Below are 16,351 nucleotides of genomic sequence, written 5' to 3' on the forward strand. Positions count from 1 at the left end.
TTACCCAGCTCTCACATCCTCTTCTTTCACCTCCACCTACATCTAACTTCATGCTCCTTTTTAACCTCTTTTGTCAGCTCTTGAAGTAACAGACCCAGTTTAAGAGAAGCTTTGTGCATGTCATGGATTTTTCTTCTAAACCAAAGCCAGCTCTAGTAGAAATTCAAATGGATGAGTAGGACTGAAGGGATGATTTTAGATGTATCAGAAGGTTACAAGACCCATACATAGGAATTAAGGAAGATTGAATTAATCATCTAAAAGGATTCAAATATTGCAAGTAGAGCAATTCCATTTCCTAACAGGAACAAATTCAAACAATTTCCCTTGCACAAATTTCCATAATTACAAGTAATAATTATCTTCTACACTGAAATTCTGCAGTACAGCACTTACTGCAAAGGACATTCCCATCAAATGCTCTATTTAGGAAATAGAGGAAGAATATTTTTTTTGGTGAATTGTATGTTGCCATCACATTGATTAACCCACGCTTCTGCTCTGCCAAAATATGCATCTATCTTTGATAACCTTAACAAGAATCACCAAACCCTACTTAATGACCCTATAATTAGGTTTTCATAAAAGCCTAAAATATATGGATTTTTAGAAGTGCATGCAGAAGAAGAGGAATAGATCATAGGCACAGATTACATCAAAGGAAGATCAATTATAGCACTGCATATTGGACATTCAGTTCTGTTCTGCTGAGGGAATCAAAGGCTCCAAGACAGCATTTGGATATGCATTCCTTTTTGGGCAATAAAGACAAGTATGGCAACAGCTGCTCCAGTATTTGTAAAAACTGTATAAATGCAAACAAAATACCAGAGGTTACGAGAAACTAATATTTGCATTTGTTGCTTTTGTGCATAAGGAAAATGTCTGTCAGCTGTTCTTCTTGTGCATAAGGAAAATGTCTGTCAGGAACATGTAATGTCAGTTATTCACCATTTTTCATAAGCAAATATGTACAATCCCACATCTCCTGTGACCAGCTGTGGGAGCAGAGTCCACTGGACTGCTGCTGCCCCATACATCTCTGTTATCCCATAATATCCCGATTCAGCCTGCCAGCAGTACAGCAGAACATCCTGCTCCAAGCCTGTGGGAAGGGGAGCACAGTGTTCACTGATCTTCTGCAGTGCTGGGCTGAGCTTGCTCAAGGCACAGCATCTTCCAGGCACTGCAGAACAAGAGTTTTCAGAGCAAGTTTATCAGAGCTCACCACTGACCCAACAGATAAACAGCATTATCAATGAGTGTTCAGTGTGCTGAAAACTCTAAATGGTCACAGACAGGTGAAAGGCAATCATCCATACAGCAGGAGACCCTGAAGCACAAGAGATGGGAAAGGCAACAGCAATTTGATAGCAAGAGGTAAAATGATAACATTTTGGGGGACTGTCCCCTCAGAAGTTGCTGGGTCTTTGCTGTACACAGTACAGAAAAAGAGCTTGCACAATACCAAGCAGGTGTCAGGTATCTTACAATGCCCATAAGACTGGAAGTGAAGATACAGAAATTCTCATCAGATATAAAAAAATCTTAGATAATGCAATGTAGTTACACAGTGCACATTTCATCACAGAAATTTGTGAGAAATGGGCTAAGACCTATCAGGATTTTGCAGACTTTTCTACTGGAAATATTCAAATCAATATTTGTTCCCACCCAGTCAGCCTTGCCCTCGAGGAGGTGCCCTCAGGCTCTCCCCTCTCTGAAAGAAGCTTTTTGATTTCAGTCATTGTTATGGGGAAGGCAGGACACTGGTCCATCACAGCAGAACAACAGATTACCAGCTCAGATCGCTATGAATTCAGGCATAACATCATTCCAGAGCCAAGGACTGGATTGCCTTAAATGGAAAAGATCTGCAATATTTAACAGGTCAGGAATACTATCCTTTTCTGTTTATTTAAGCATATAAGAGGGTAGATTTAGATTTTAAAAGTCTCTTTAAAAATATAAAATAGGAAAGCTCATGAATACTCCTCTGATAACTGCCAGTTATGAAAGTGGGGAAAGAAGCAAGGGTGAGAAAGGAAAAGAAGAAAAAGGGGAAAAAATATTTTTTACAAAAATTCATTTCCTTATTTTAATCTAATATGAACAGAATTCTGGAAAATCAGTTCGACTTTCCAGCTTAGAAAAATCATGGTATTTGGCACATCAATAAATCCTCATGCAACCACTCCCAGTGCTGCCCATCACCTGCCAACCTGCCCAGAGAAGGACACCAAGGTCAGCTAAGCTCGTGCTCCTCTGCAGGAATTACCAGCCTTGCAAGCATTCCCCAGCCCCTTTCCACAGCATAAACCATTTCACCCCACAAAACAGAGTGAAAAAGTGACTTTTACACCAATAGCCCACCCAGGGGCCTGCCCATTCCATTCCCCATGGAAAAGGACTCTACAGCCTGTGACATTTTAGCTGCAGTACAATACAGATTGCAATCACTGTAGATTCCCCACAGTGCTTGCTTGTAAGAGTCACACAGACATCATTACTGACAAGAACAAGGTCACAAAAAGGTATTTCATTGTTTCTAGTGAATAACAGAGGTTGTCCCAGGAACCCAAACACTCCCATTCAACCCCACTTCAGCTCCAAATGGCACAGCAAGAAAACAGCTCCTCTCCCATGGAGAACATGATGTGTGTGCCCAGATTCAGTAGCAGCAGGAACAGATGGAGCCAGGAATGGTGGCACAAAGTTACAGATTACAAGAAAAAAAAAACATAAATCTGAGCTTTTGGATCCTACTATTACACAGTGACCAAGATGAAATGCACTAATCCAGTCTCCAGCACGTACTGAAAATGCAAACAGAGGACATGGACATACCATAATATACACATTCAGATTTCAAAAAACAAATACAGATCTCCAAGAGAGTAACTTATGGCAGAGAGATAATGAGATTTGCATGAATTTCCTAAGAGCATCTTTTCTTCTGTACTCCAGGAAAACTGAAGAAGCTGTTTGTACACAGAGGCTTTACACATGAATGAATCTTCTTACAGAAATGTTCTGGGTAAATATGCCTAACTTGTGGCAGTCAGGAACAAAGGGATAGCTCAGCTCAGCCCTGTGTTGCTATTGATGATTTACTGAATGCTTCATGACATCCACACCCACCACAGTCAGTTCAGATTTTGTCCAGCATTTGGTCACAGAATTGATTAGCAATTGACTCCTCTGTGCAATTTTGTTTAGTATCTAAACCAGCTGCTGTTATCAGGCTCAAGCAGGCAGAATTTCCCACACTGCTCCTACATATAAACAAGGTACATTTCATAAACATGAAGCACCACTTCATACAACTTGCTGGCTTGCACAGTTCGGAAAGAAGGGCTCTCATCTGAACTCCAGTACCCCATCAGGCACTCACAAGTATAAAGACATCTTTATTATTAACCATAGATTCACTATTCTCCATCAGCAATCATGACCACACCACCATCCACGCCATTTTCTCTCTCCTTAGCCCAGAGGCTGCAGCAACCCCTGGCCAGCAACAGGTCAGAGCAGCCCAAGGCAAGTCCAGGGCAATGGAATCCAGCAAAAATCACCATTTCACTGATGAGGGAGCCACTGGAGCCAGCATCCTGTGGGCAGTACATGTGGCTCTGGCAGCAAACTGTACCCTGGAGCCAAAGGAAGCTTCAGAAAGAGGTGTTGAAAAAGGAAAGATTTACTTCCAGAACTACAACACTGTCAGCCTGCCCTCAGTGCCAGAGAAGGTCGTGGAAGAGATCATCAGAGAAGGGAACAGAGCTGGGGAAGGGTCTGGAGTAAATCTGATGAGGAGCAGTTCGGGAGTTGGGGAGGCTCAGAGGGGATCTTCTCCCTCCCTACAGCTCCCTGAAAGGAGGCTGTAGCCACCTGAGGGTCATTCTCCTGAGTAACAAATGACAGGACAAGAGGAAATGGCCTCAAGTTATACCAGGGAAGGTTTAGTTGGATATTATTGAAAATTTCTTCATGGAAAGAGTTGTCCAGCCCTGGCACAGGCTGCCCAGGGTAGCAGTGGAGTCATCATCCCTGTAAATGTTCAAATCCATGTGGATGTGGCACTTGGGTACATGCTTTAGTGGTGAACATGGTGATGCAGGGTTGACAGTTGGACTTGGTGTCCAAACATAACAATTCTATGAAATTCCTAAAATCTGGGCTGCTGAACACACTGACATGGCTGATTTTATGCTTTTCAAAGAATATGATCAATGTAACGAATCAGTCGTGGCTGCAGCCAGACCCAGAATAATTCCTGGCTCCTGAGATGCTGTCAGTGCAGTTGTGCTCACCCAAAGGCAGGGGATGGCTCATGCTGGAATTCCAGCCTGACTTCCCAAGGCAACAGACTCACACACTGCACTGGCAGCCCCTGGCTCCTGGGCCCAGTGCCTGCATCCCAGGGCACTTGGCCAGCATGGACCTTGCTCTGGACTAGAAGACAAGGATGCAGGGGAAACCTGGAAGGAAGTGGAGCCAGAGGTGAGTCACCAAGGCCCACAGGAAAAGAATCTTTATTCGTTCTGATGCTTGTGGGAAAAAATCAGTAAACAACAGTCATTTTTTGAACTTAAAAACACACATGGTATACAACAGGAGTATTTCAGTCACAAGCAAATTCAGTTTTTCACATTCTATACAGCAAGAGAACCAGTTACACATTCCAGGCAATAGCTGTATCTGTGAATCACCAGACAAAGGAGCATACTCCAGGGTTACACACAGGACTAATAAACTGCATGAGATTCTATACAGCACCATTTCACAGCTGTGAAAGCAAATAGCTCTCAATGAGCAAAACACCTTAAACATTTAATAATAAAAACATGGGTAAAGCAAAACAACACAAGTATAAATAAATAAATCAAGGGAGACTCCTGATTCAGTGAAGCAGCACAGGCATTCAGCTCCTATTTGGGTATTCTAATAGGGACTAGGCAGGGAAATGACTTCTCGGAAGTCACTTGAGGAAAGGACCAGCAGTACCACGGGCTGTGGTGCCACTCAGTGCTGCCCTGCCTCATTTTCTGTGCCACTCAGACCTGGGGCAGCAGAACCTCCTGCCTGGTCTGCACAGCCCCTTTCCCTGAGGCTGCTGTGAGCAGCACATGACGCCAGCACTGCAAGGGCACCGGGCCAGCAGAAATCCCAGCCGTGCTCACGTGAGGCTGCTGGCAGCACAGACCGAAGAACCTCTGCTGAGATTCCCTGGGACTACAGCTGAACGCACAACCTACTCCAACACGAACACAGTTTGCATCACATCACATCAGGAACAGGAATTATTTTTTGCTCAGACAAGCCTGACAGTTCAGAGAAGTTCAGCTGTCTCGTGTACCTTCTACACGATCAAATTTGGTTGCCCTAAATCAACTCGGTTTGGACACAGACAATAATGCAGGGAAAAAAAATAACCATCTGACATGGTGATTTAAGCATAAGTGGGTGAGCCAATACTGCCGAGTGAATCCTGACACTCTGAACAGAATCTTCCAGAGCCGAGGAGTCCAGCCAACAGCCAAGAATAATATTTCAGTGGTTCAGTCAATACAGCTGTAACCATGGCCTGGAGGGGTTTCCACAGCCGTAACCACAGGAGTGACTGCACATTCACTTGAAAATAGTAAAAACAGACATTAAAAAACCTACAGCTTGTAGACATCTTAAAACCAGTTTGAAAGGAGGCACAGAGGGACCTAAAAAATGCACCAACACTCCCACCAAGCTTGACTGTCATCTGTTTATCCTTCTTACGAGACAATGACTTGAAATAAGAACTCCTCTCACTAGGTACAATCACTTGCTTGAAAAAAAAACCTGAAGGAACAGCTTCAGACTAGCTGAAAAGAGATGAGGTTCCCGTGTACAAAGCCTGAGTGATCAGCCGGAGCTGCAGTGGCACAAGGCACGTTCCAACCAGGACAGTCTAACACCGCTTATTCGCGTCTCACACTCACAGCCAGAGACACTCTCATGCCTTTCACATATGATTCCGATTTCTTCCCTGATGTAAGACACAGTATCACACAACATGCTACAGAAGGAGCCCTGCTGGTTCAAGCAGGCTTTCCCAAACGAAAAAAAAAACAACCAAAAAACCAAACAAAAATCTAAAATGGAAAAAAAAAGAAAATAAAAAGTTTAATAGTCCACAGCTGCCAGGAGCAAAGGGTCACTGCCGCAGAGGGGCGGCACAGCCCACTCGCTTTGCTGGGTTTTCCCTTCAAAGAATATCCATAAAACGCACTGCCAAGCGCCACGGAACAGCGTCCTGGCCGCGGCCCCGCACGGACCCCGCGCACGGACCCCGCGCACCGCCCGGCGCGGGCCCTCCGCGGGCACCGGGAGCCGCGGCCGTGCCGGGGCGCGGCCCGAGCGCCGCCCGGACCCCGCCCGCGGCACCGAGCGGCGGCGGCAGCTCCCGCCGGGGCCAGGGCAGCGCCGAGGGAGCGGGGCGGACCCTGCCGGCACTCACCTTCTTCCGGGGCTGCCATTTCATCATATTTGTAGAGCGGGGACGTGCAGCATCAAGGTGGCGCTGGGGCGGCGGGCGCAGCGGGGCCGCAGCCCGCGGTCATGCTGCCCGGCCCCGCCGCCAGGCCCGCGCCGCGTCCCGCGGGACAGCAGCCGGCCCGGCCGCGCGGGCCATGGGCGGGGGCTGTGCCCAGCCGGCGGCTCCGCCCGCACCGGTCACGCCCGGGGCCCGCGGGGCGCGGCCGCTCCCGGGCGCATCGCGGGCGGCGAGACCCGAACCAGGACACGGCCCCGGCCCGGCCCGCCCGGCGCGCGGCAGCTCAGGGGCGGCGCCCGCCTGGCCCCGCCCCCGCCGCGCGCCCGGCCCCGCCCCCGCCGCACGCGAGCGGGCACGGACGCACCGGGCCGGCAGGGGGCGCTGCGAGCGGGAGCGGCTCTTGCGCCCCCTGTCGGTGTCACCCGGCACACGGGGACAGCCCCCAATGTCAGGGGCACACGGGGACAGCCCCCCTGTGTCCGGGCACGAAGTGTCCAAGAACGGGGACAGCTCCTGTGTCCGGGCACACGGGGACAGCCCCCCTGTGGCACGGGCACGGGGTGTCCAAGGACGGGAACAGCCCCTGTGCCCGGGCACGAAGACATCAGGGCACGGGGACAGCACCCTCGTGTCAGGGGCACACGGGGACAGTCCCTGTGTCCTGCACACAGGTGAGCCCCGGGCACACGGGGGAGCGGCGGTGCCGCAGCAGGAAGGGCTGTGCTGGAAGGGCTGTGCAGCCCCAGCCCTGCCCTGTGTTCACGCTCTTTTCCTGCGGAGCTGTCGCTGCGAGGGTTAGGGCTGAAGGCAGAGCTGGGCACTGTGGCCATCTCCAAGGATCCAGTTATTCGAACATCACACAGCTCCAGCCTGAGCTCAAGGGCTGTTCTGAGATTGCTCTAATAGGCTCAAGAGAGTAACAAATCCTTAGGGTATGAACACAACACAGTTTAACTCCAGGCTTACATTATTGAAATGGTGCAGAGGTGTAGTTTTCATTGCTGTGGGAATGACCAACAGTGGAGCATCTTGGAGGTAAACAATAAACGTAATGGCAAAATGTAATATCAAAACACAGGTCAAAAAATATTCACTGCCAGGTCCCTTGGAAATACAACAGTTGCTTCTTTCCATCGCAGTCCTCAGTCCCAAAGGACAGCATGCCTTGGGTCTCAGGGAGGCCAGAGCACTGATAGGGGTATTTCAGCCCTGATGCTTAGATGCAACTCCCTTCCACAGTGACACAAAACTCAGACACAGACCCAAAGCTGCCTTCAGCAGGTCCCATCTTGTCCCACTGTCCTCAGACATGAGCTCTGTGTTCTGTTCCCACACCTTCCCCTGGATTACTGACAGTGCACATGGCAGCACAGAGTGAAAAGTGAAAAATAAAGCTTTGAAACGCAGCAGGGACTGAAAAGAACAGGTGTGACCTGGAACAGGAACTCCTGCTGGTTTTACTCCCCAGAGCTAGTGTCTCACAGAGCTCTGCCCTTCTATTACACCAACAGCAGAGCAGTGGGCCCTGAAACTCAGATTTCCATAAACTGAAAAACTGGTATTGACAATTCTGAAGAGTTCTGCACATAGCAGTTGGTGCCTGAGTCAAGAAAATAAGTGCTCAGCATCAGACAATGCCATTCTCCACGTGGCTGTCAGAAGGAAGCTTCATCAAATTCACACAGATTACAAAATGTGGTGTTTTGACATAATCAACAGGAGGTTTTTGAAATTCTTCCCAAGTAAGGATAATTAAGTGGAAGCAATGCAGGAGCTGTTGTGAGAGACTGTGATGTACAGTTAATGGCTTAAACATTGTTATGAAGGACTTTTTGTCCATTATGGCAACACTTGCGTAAAGAAGCTGAGACCACCAAAGCCCATCCCTCCCTGGATGTGACCCCTGACTGAAGCATAAGGGAACTTGAGATAAGATAAAGGTGACACCACCTCCAATCATCTCAGGTCCAGTGACAAGGAAATACATTAACAAACATATTTTATTCCTTTTACTACTGTAGAGTGAATAATGGTCATAATTTTGGCCAGCTAGTACAAAATAATCCAGCACAATGACAGCCTACACCAATACTTTCTATTTTTTACTATCCTTGATTTACTGGTTTTTTTAAAATTTGCATTGTAGAGCTGACAGTCCAATATATGGTCCTCCTTTCCTACACTCAGTGAACATCAGAAGCAAGCTGTGCATTATTAGACATATCTGATAGCTCTCAATCTTACAACTCAATGGATAAAAAACCTTTTAGAGTGTCTTCTTCAAATTAATCTTTGGCAAGAACCTAGAACTGTCTGATCTATTATCACATTTCTTGCATAATCCTTTCTTTTCAATAAATTCTAAGTTGATATCTTTGTTACACTTTGAAATTCCTTCTGCTCAACCCAAGTGAGCATCACCCCGAAACAATCACACAGTGCAAATAGGAAAAGGTCCTGTTGGAGATGGTTTGTTGTGCAGTTTGCAGGTCAGGCTATCCAAGCAGAATGAGAATTCAGTTCATTGTGTCACTCTACTTAGATAGCAGCTAAATTGGCCAGTGCTGGTCCATGAAGACTCAGAGTAACAACCTGCACTTTCCTGGCAGTGTGAGATGCCAGCACTTCAGTAACTCCCATACAGCCAGAGCACTGCAGACCAAGCTCCTAACAGCTGAGTCCCCTGGCAAATTCATGAAGGATAATGAAATCAAGTCCTTTAATTTCTGAATTTATTAAAGCAGCTTTCAATTCATTACAGGGCTTCCATGTCTGTCACTTTACCCCCCTCCAGCCAGAGTGCTGAAGGCAGACACAGCACCTCACAAGGGTTTACAGATGAGACTCTGCATGAGTGACTGAGCTACAGCAGCTGCTGAGCAAGCCTGGCCTGTAAAAGGGAAAAAGGAGTTCAGAAAATTCTGCTCTGGGAGGAGGGAACTCCCTTCAAGTGCAGGAATTCTCTTTTAATTACCAGACCAAGTCTTGTGACACAACTCCATCTATTTCACACCCTTCAGGAAATAAAAGGTCAACACTCCATCATTATCCATCCTTTGGTGTTTCAAATGAAAGCCCTACTCCGTGCCTTGGAGAAGAGAAGGGAAAATGGGGGGGATAACAGGGGGAAGAGAGGTGATAATCAGAGAGAGAGAGAACACAGTGCCCTCAGTGCCCTGTTCCATCATCCTTCCCTTCACAGAGCAGTGAGAGTCTCTGCTGGCACCTCAGTAGTGACTCTGTTATATAAGCATGGTGTGCTGAAATATCTGTGTGATAGTCCTATGGCAAAATGTATTTCTGTACTTCCATGGATAGGAAACATATCCTAAATTTTAACTGCATCTTACCAAGGAAGGTGTTTGCCTTCTGAACTGTTGAGACTCTGTTATTGGCTTAGGAGGCTTCAATTCTACCCTTACATGATCCTGAGCAGAAAACCATGTTTGGGACCTGCTTCTAATTATGACTTGCCCCTCCTTTTTTCCATAGGAAGTACAATTACTGCTGCTATGGAGACAAGTGTAATTCAGGCAAGATGTGGGTCAAAGCAATACTTGGAAGGCAAAGACACAAAAAAGCAAACACCCTTTCTGCTATCTGTCCTCTCCTGGAGAAGAGGAGTCTCCCAGTCTTCCCTTGCCAACTTCCATCATCATCTGCTGTCTCAGGTAAGGAGGAGCCAAATAAATCACCTGTAACTTCTCACCAGGAGAGCTGCTCTTCCTCCTTTGCCCCACCTTACCCAGTGACTCCAGCCATTCACAGGATCTGCCAGCACTCACATCTTCAGTGTCTCTGTGGGCGTAACAGCCTCAAATAAACTCTTACTAGCCCAAAATGGGAGATTTACATTAATTTAGTGGAGAAGGCTATACAAACTTAAATAGTTTTTAAGGTATACTTGCAATGTTATCAGGTTCCTGAACCAAAACACTGCTTTTATTCCCCAAGATCATCCCCTCTGCTTGCCCCTCAGAGTACACCTTAAACACATTCCTATGAATTCTTTTCAAAAAACCCAGTTGCAAGCTGGATTATCTTACATGCAGACACTAGTGAGACTAAAACAATCTTGTCCTTCCTGGTACGACGCTGCTTGGACAAAAGGCCTGAGATGATCATTTGCTGGAAGAAGCAATTGATTCAAAGGAAAGGTTTGTGTTGAAGTGAAGGAATTCTGTGTCTGAATATGAAATAACATCAAGCAGGATAGAGGATGGCTGTGGTACCTTTAAGGACACACTTGCACTGAGGAAACAGATCCATCAACGCACTGGAGGAACCAACAAGCTCCTAAATCCTAGCAGCAAATTAAATGTGAAACCTTTCAATTATGGTTTAAAATCACATCCCCACTTAGACACTTCTCCTAAAGAGGTGGACTTCAGACACACCTGACAATGACATGAAGAAAATGAAAGATAAAATAAATTAAAGTCAAACTTATTGCTTTAACAATTAGCTCTTCTGGAGCTCACAGGTGAGCAGGGAGGGAGTTTGAGTTTGGTGACATACTCTCCATATTAAATTTGTCCTGTTTTCAGGATACAGAACATACCTTCTCAATTTAAAGAAATCATAGGAGCATATGAAAAGTTTTAATAAAAATTCTTTTTTAGCTTTGTCTGAAAGGGCTACACAATAAAACTATTGTATTGTAAAGGATCTGTTTTGTCTATTCTAAATTTCTCTTCCACACAGTGGAAATGTAAGCATGTTACCCAAGCTATCCTACTCCTGAGCCCTGAGACACTCAACAAAAGATCCTGTAACTGTCAGAAACAGCCCTTAAAACTCCCTAAGGACTCTTCTCTTACTGATTTAGAATGATAGGCAGTTCACCTGCTGAACTTCCTTGTAAAATGTGTACCAGGAATTTTGTTTGTGTCTGTTCACATTTTCAGTCAGGACTGTATGAATAAGAGATGTGACACAATTTATCCATATGCAGCACCATATCTTCCCAAAGCACAGCATGCTGTATCTCACAGCTGCCCTTTTCACTGCTGCAGCAGTAAGAAAGCAGAGGAAAGAAATGAACTGAACTCCTCTACAATGACAAAGTGTCTACAGACAGCCAATGAGCCCTCAAAACCAGAATCAGATAAATCTTCTTTGGAAAGATAGATGTTCAAGTAGCAACTCCTTCTACAGTTAATCTGAAGAATCCCTTGTCACTGTCATGTCAGAGATAACCATTTCAAAAGTGGGAAACAAGGTGTTGTAAAACCCTACAGCATCATTGAGATCATCGGAGCAGAGACAATTTGGCCTCTCTGAGGAGTCACATCTAAGATCCTTAGAATAGAAGAGTTCCAGTTGGGAGAGACCTGAAACAATCACCCAGTGCAGTTTGCTGAGGAAAAGCATCTCCAACTCAGCACTACAATGAAGGCTTCTGATGCAGTTTTAGTTAGCTTCACCCCTTCAAACAGGAAAATTAGGAGAGCTCACCAAAATAGGAACTTGAGACGCTGTCAGTGACCAAGCAGCCCCAATTAATTTTGTCCTACAGCAGTGAAGCCAGCACACAAGGCTCAGTCAGAACCTGACTTCAATGGCATTTTTCTGCATAAAGTTCTGAGAGCATTTAAGAATAACCAGGACAGCTGTTGGCTCCAGCCTAAAAATGCAGAACACATCTGTTTAATTTACCTTCATGTGCTCAAACATCCAGCACTGAAAAAGCAGAAGGCTTAAAGAGGTACTAAAATTTTTCTCTGTGGAGAAACAGAAGGAGACAACCATGCAGCAGTTTCCATTCATGCCTGACAGGAAAGGTGAGGGGTGAACTACTTGCAAGAACCAAAAATAAAAAAAATATTCAATCTGTACCTACATAGAAGTGTTTACTGATGATAAGAGATAGGTTTAAAATATATTTTTGAAGGTTATGTAAATGGAAGTTAATTACTATATATTAGATTACTCCATAATCTATTTTTGCAATTAGCATCTTTTCTTACTGAAGTTTTATTACAAAAGGTGACCCCACAGCAGACCCAAAAGCACAAACCAACTCTTGAAATCTGTTCTCACTTCACCCTTCTTTTTCTTCAGCACAGATTTTTCTATTTAAAAAAGTGAGATTACCAGCACATACCTTAGAAACAGAAGCTTTTTGCACAGGCACAGGGCAAACAGGAAAAAATAACATTATCTGCTTCCCTGGAATGTCTGTGCTGATGTGTCTGGACCCTTTGGAACAAGGACTCTGGTGTCACCCACAGACCCCAAAGCCCAGGCCCCACCATGCAGCACAGAAAACACAATTAGAACTGAAATGTAATTATGTAATTATAGCTGGAAAACAGATTGTGGTAAGTATCTTTATCCTCATACACAGTAACTTTGACAGCAGGTTCTGAATGTGGGTCAGAAATATTAAAAAAAAAACCAAGCGTGGGAAGGAATTACCTGAATGAAATAAGCAAAAATAAGAAAGGGGAAGAATTATCCAAAAACTTTTCAATTTATTAAGGTCTAGGAGAAATGGAAAAGACTCAACAGATCTTGAATTACCCTGCTACACACGATGCCTCCTTTATATGCTGCATGTACAAGCAATGACAGACAAAAGAGACACAAATTGGTTTGATATTCTCTCTGCCTGGGCACAGACTTCCACTGTTCAACACAACATCGTAGCAGGCTGTCAGAAATGCAGTGATTGTCAGGTTTTCACATTGCTACCCAACCACCATTCTATAAACATCAGAGTTTAGGTAAAATGCTGCCAATAAGCCCATATATACATTTCAGAGAAGTGTGCTGTTATTCTTCTCCTTCTAATTAAGTTGTATAAAGGCTTAGGCCTAATTACCATGACTTTAATGTCCTAAAACTGAAACAGTTTTACAATGGTTTATTCCAAATAATTCCAGGCTCAATAAAAACCAATAAAATAAAATAAAACAAAATAAAAATAAAAATAAATAAATAAAACTAAAAATAAAATTTAAAATAAAATTAAATAGAAAAATAAAATAAAATAACAATAAAAATAAAAATTAAAGAAAATTAAAGAGCTGTTGTTGCTAGCCTCAACTGAGATGCTACAGGAAGCTCTTATCAAGATAGACAAGCTGGTCCCAAAATCTAACAGCCTGGCCTATTAAATCTGATTTTTTCTGCTGGGGGTCCTAATCATTCTAAGAGAACAGACAAAATCTGGGAACATACCTCTTGTAGATCCATCTTCTAAAACATGAAGAAGACAGCAAATGGTGCATCTTGTTTATGAGGAAGAAAACTCCTTTCTGACGCCACTTGTTAGAAGTTTATGCCTTGAAGTCTGGGAGCAGTAACCACACCTATCCAAGCACAGGGACACTTACAGGGCTGTGCCCTTCCCTATTAAAACAGCACAGAACACAATTTGCCTCCTGAGTTTTCCAGCTGGAGAATCACCATGGCTTGCTGAGGCCAGGGTCTCACTGCCAGCACGGCAGAAGCACCTGGGCATCCCAGACAGGAGGAACCAGATCCCTGCTGTGGTACAGTCTCTGAGCTCAGCAGAATCATTTCTACTCAGTAAGTGTACAATATGAACCTTCTGGCAACTCACAGATCTCGCATTCCTCCGAGAGGAACCATCAGAGCACCCTTAAGCTGATCCTCAGCATGGATCCAAAGATTCCAGAGTGGCAATTTACCTGTGTGATTACTACAGGAGACTTCTTTCTAGCCTTGTACACAGACCAGCAAGATTATAATACTATTAGCTAGCAATGATCCTTTTAGCAGGAAAAATCATCAGTAAACATAAAAAAAAACATAAAACAGAAAAAAATCTCTCAAGCTTGAAATGTTCCATTTGGATAAAGAATTCCTGACTTTCTGTAGGCGTTCTCCTGTTGCTGCCTTCCAGCATCTCCCCTCCTCCCTTTAATTAGAGCCTGTGCAAAAGGAGGGAGAAGCAAAGCTATATTTAACTCTCTGTACACCAATGACCAGATAACATATTCTGTACTGGAAAAAAAATATTTTTAGTTGACCTCAAAATCCAGGGGAAAAAAATCTAGGAAGAAATCCCATATTTTCACCCTGAAATACAGAAAAGCTTAAACCCACCTTTGGCTTTATTGCATGTGAAGCACTGTTGGGTAAGAGATTCAAATAATTCCAGGAGGCCAGTTAATCTGCAGAGAGAGCTGTGCATCAGTAAAGAGAGCAATGTCTGGCACCAGAGCCTCTGCTGGAATGTGGAACCATCCTTAATAGGAAGTACAAGTGAAAATTGGAGTCAACAGATTCCTCTGATTCTCCTCTGCTGCAAGTAACTCCTATGAAGAAGCCCTCAGTATGTTTTCTGCATAAAACAGGAATTTCTCCGAGCTCATCTCAGAAAAACACTGGGAAAGGCATTCTGCTCCCAAGAGCAGAACTTGGGCTCCAGGACTGAGAAACCCCATGGAGTGTATTTGTACTGTGCACAGAGCGTGGCTGAGCCCAGGCTCAGCACAGGACATTTCTCAGCATCTTTACAAAGCTGCTTTTTCCATTTTTCAGAGCGCACATCTGGCAGCGCCGCGGCGCGAACAGCAGTTCCTGGCTCTCAGTGCATGTGTTCTGCATCCCATGACATCATGCACTCCTCAGCCTGCCAAGGAGCAGGCTCTGCTCTACAGACCACCAAAACAGAGCCCCAGCAGCCCTGTGGGGAACAGGGCTAACTTCCAGCCCCAAAAGTTTTCCCCTTGCAAAATCTTGTTCAGTGTTTCATCTGTTGTGCTGCACTCTCTCCCACTCACATCCATTACTCAAAAGCAGTTTTCAAATCATTCCTAAATTGCTTCTATTCTATCCTGCCTGTAAAGATATTTTCTTTGCACAAGGCTGTAACTACTCAGTTACTTCTCAGCAGAACAACCCTTTTTCCTTTTATTCACAGTGGGTTTTTAACTCTTTAACGACCTGAAAACTGGGAAATCTGTATTTCCCAAAGAAACCTACATTTGTTTTTCTTTGCTATGGGTAATAGTAGGTGGCACTGTACAGATTGATTGTTCTCTGGAGATGGGATTAATGGCTCATCTTGTGTCATACTCATTACTTAACACTGCCTCAGCAGCACAGAAGCTCTCTGGCACACTTAAGAAAATAGGTTCTACATTGTAGGGCAAATCAGAAGAAAAATAATTCTATTACCTGAAAAACGTTCATGCTCAAAATCTTTCAAAACCATTTAAAAAAAGGCAGACAAATGCCAAGACCAAAGACCCATGGCTTACACACTTATTGGTGGAGAGACCTGGAGCCAAGAACTGCTGCACAATTAAACCCTGGAATTTACCAAAACTGGCTCTCTGCTCCAACTCCTGTTATCAATCCCAAACTAATCAGCCAGAAGGAAATAGACTTACAGATACTGCAGCTTGGTCATGAAGTCACAATGAGAGATAAGGCTGCAAGACTTCCCTGCAATAATTTCACTAACAGAGGTGAAAAACAAGGTCTCTAAACCTGATTCCTCTTAAATACGGCTTAATTGTCAAAGGGGAGAGAAAGTTGCACCAGACTGATATCTCAAAATGACAAATTTCAGTTTTCTTCTCATGCAAAGTGGTCTCGTGCAAAAGAGCCAACTCACTCATCAGGAAAGGGTCACTCAGAGGTTATCCACAGAAACAGGACACAGCAGAAGCCAGGTCTGTCACAAATTACCAGGCACATTGGCTCGAGGCAGCAGCAGCCCATAAATCCATTTCTCCCAAGACAGTACTTGCATTTCTAGATACAGTGATTCCACATCTCCTTTGCTTGCCACCAGAGCATTTCCAGATATCAGTCTAATGTTCCAGAACAGAAAAATGAGGG

At 44.7% G+C, this 16,351-nt stretch overlaps 1 protein-coding gene across 3 annotated transcripts in view; it reads right to left on the minus strand.

The window, feature by feature from the left end:
* TTC28 (tetratricopeptide repeat domain 28) overlaps positions 1 to 16,351 on the minus strand; it is a 108,942-nt gene that overhangs the window by 72,678 nt on the left and 19,913 nt on the right. Inside the window, exon 1 of one of the 3 annotated variants that reach the window (XM_036392966.1) lies at positions 6,494 to 6,601. The exons of the other annotated variants lie outside the window; for them this stretch is intronic. Coding sequence (XP_036248859.1) covers positions 6,494 to 6,520 — 27 coding nt within the window. The 5' untranslated portion in view covers positions 6,521 to 6,601. Of the gene's footprint in view, positions 1 to 6,493; positions 6,602 to 16,351 lie in introns of those variants that run through there. 3 annotated transcript variants of the gene reach the window in all.

This window comes from Molothrus ater, chromosome 18, assembly GCF_012460135.2.
Source record: "Molothrus ater isolate BHLD 08-10-18 breed brown headed cowbird chromosome 18, BPBGC_Mater_1.1, whole genome shotgun sequence".
Classification (NCBI taxonomy): Eukaryota; Metazoa; Chordata; class Aves; order Passeriformes; family Icteridae; genus Molothrus; species Molothrus ater.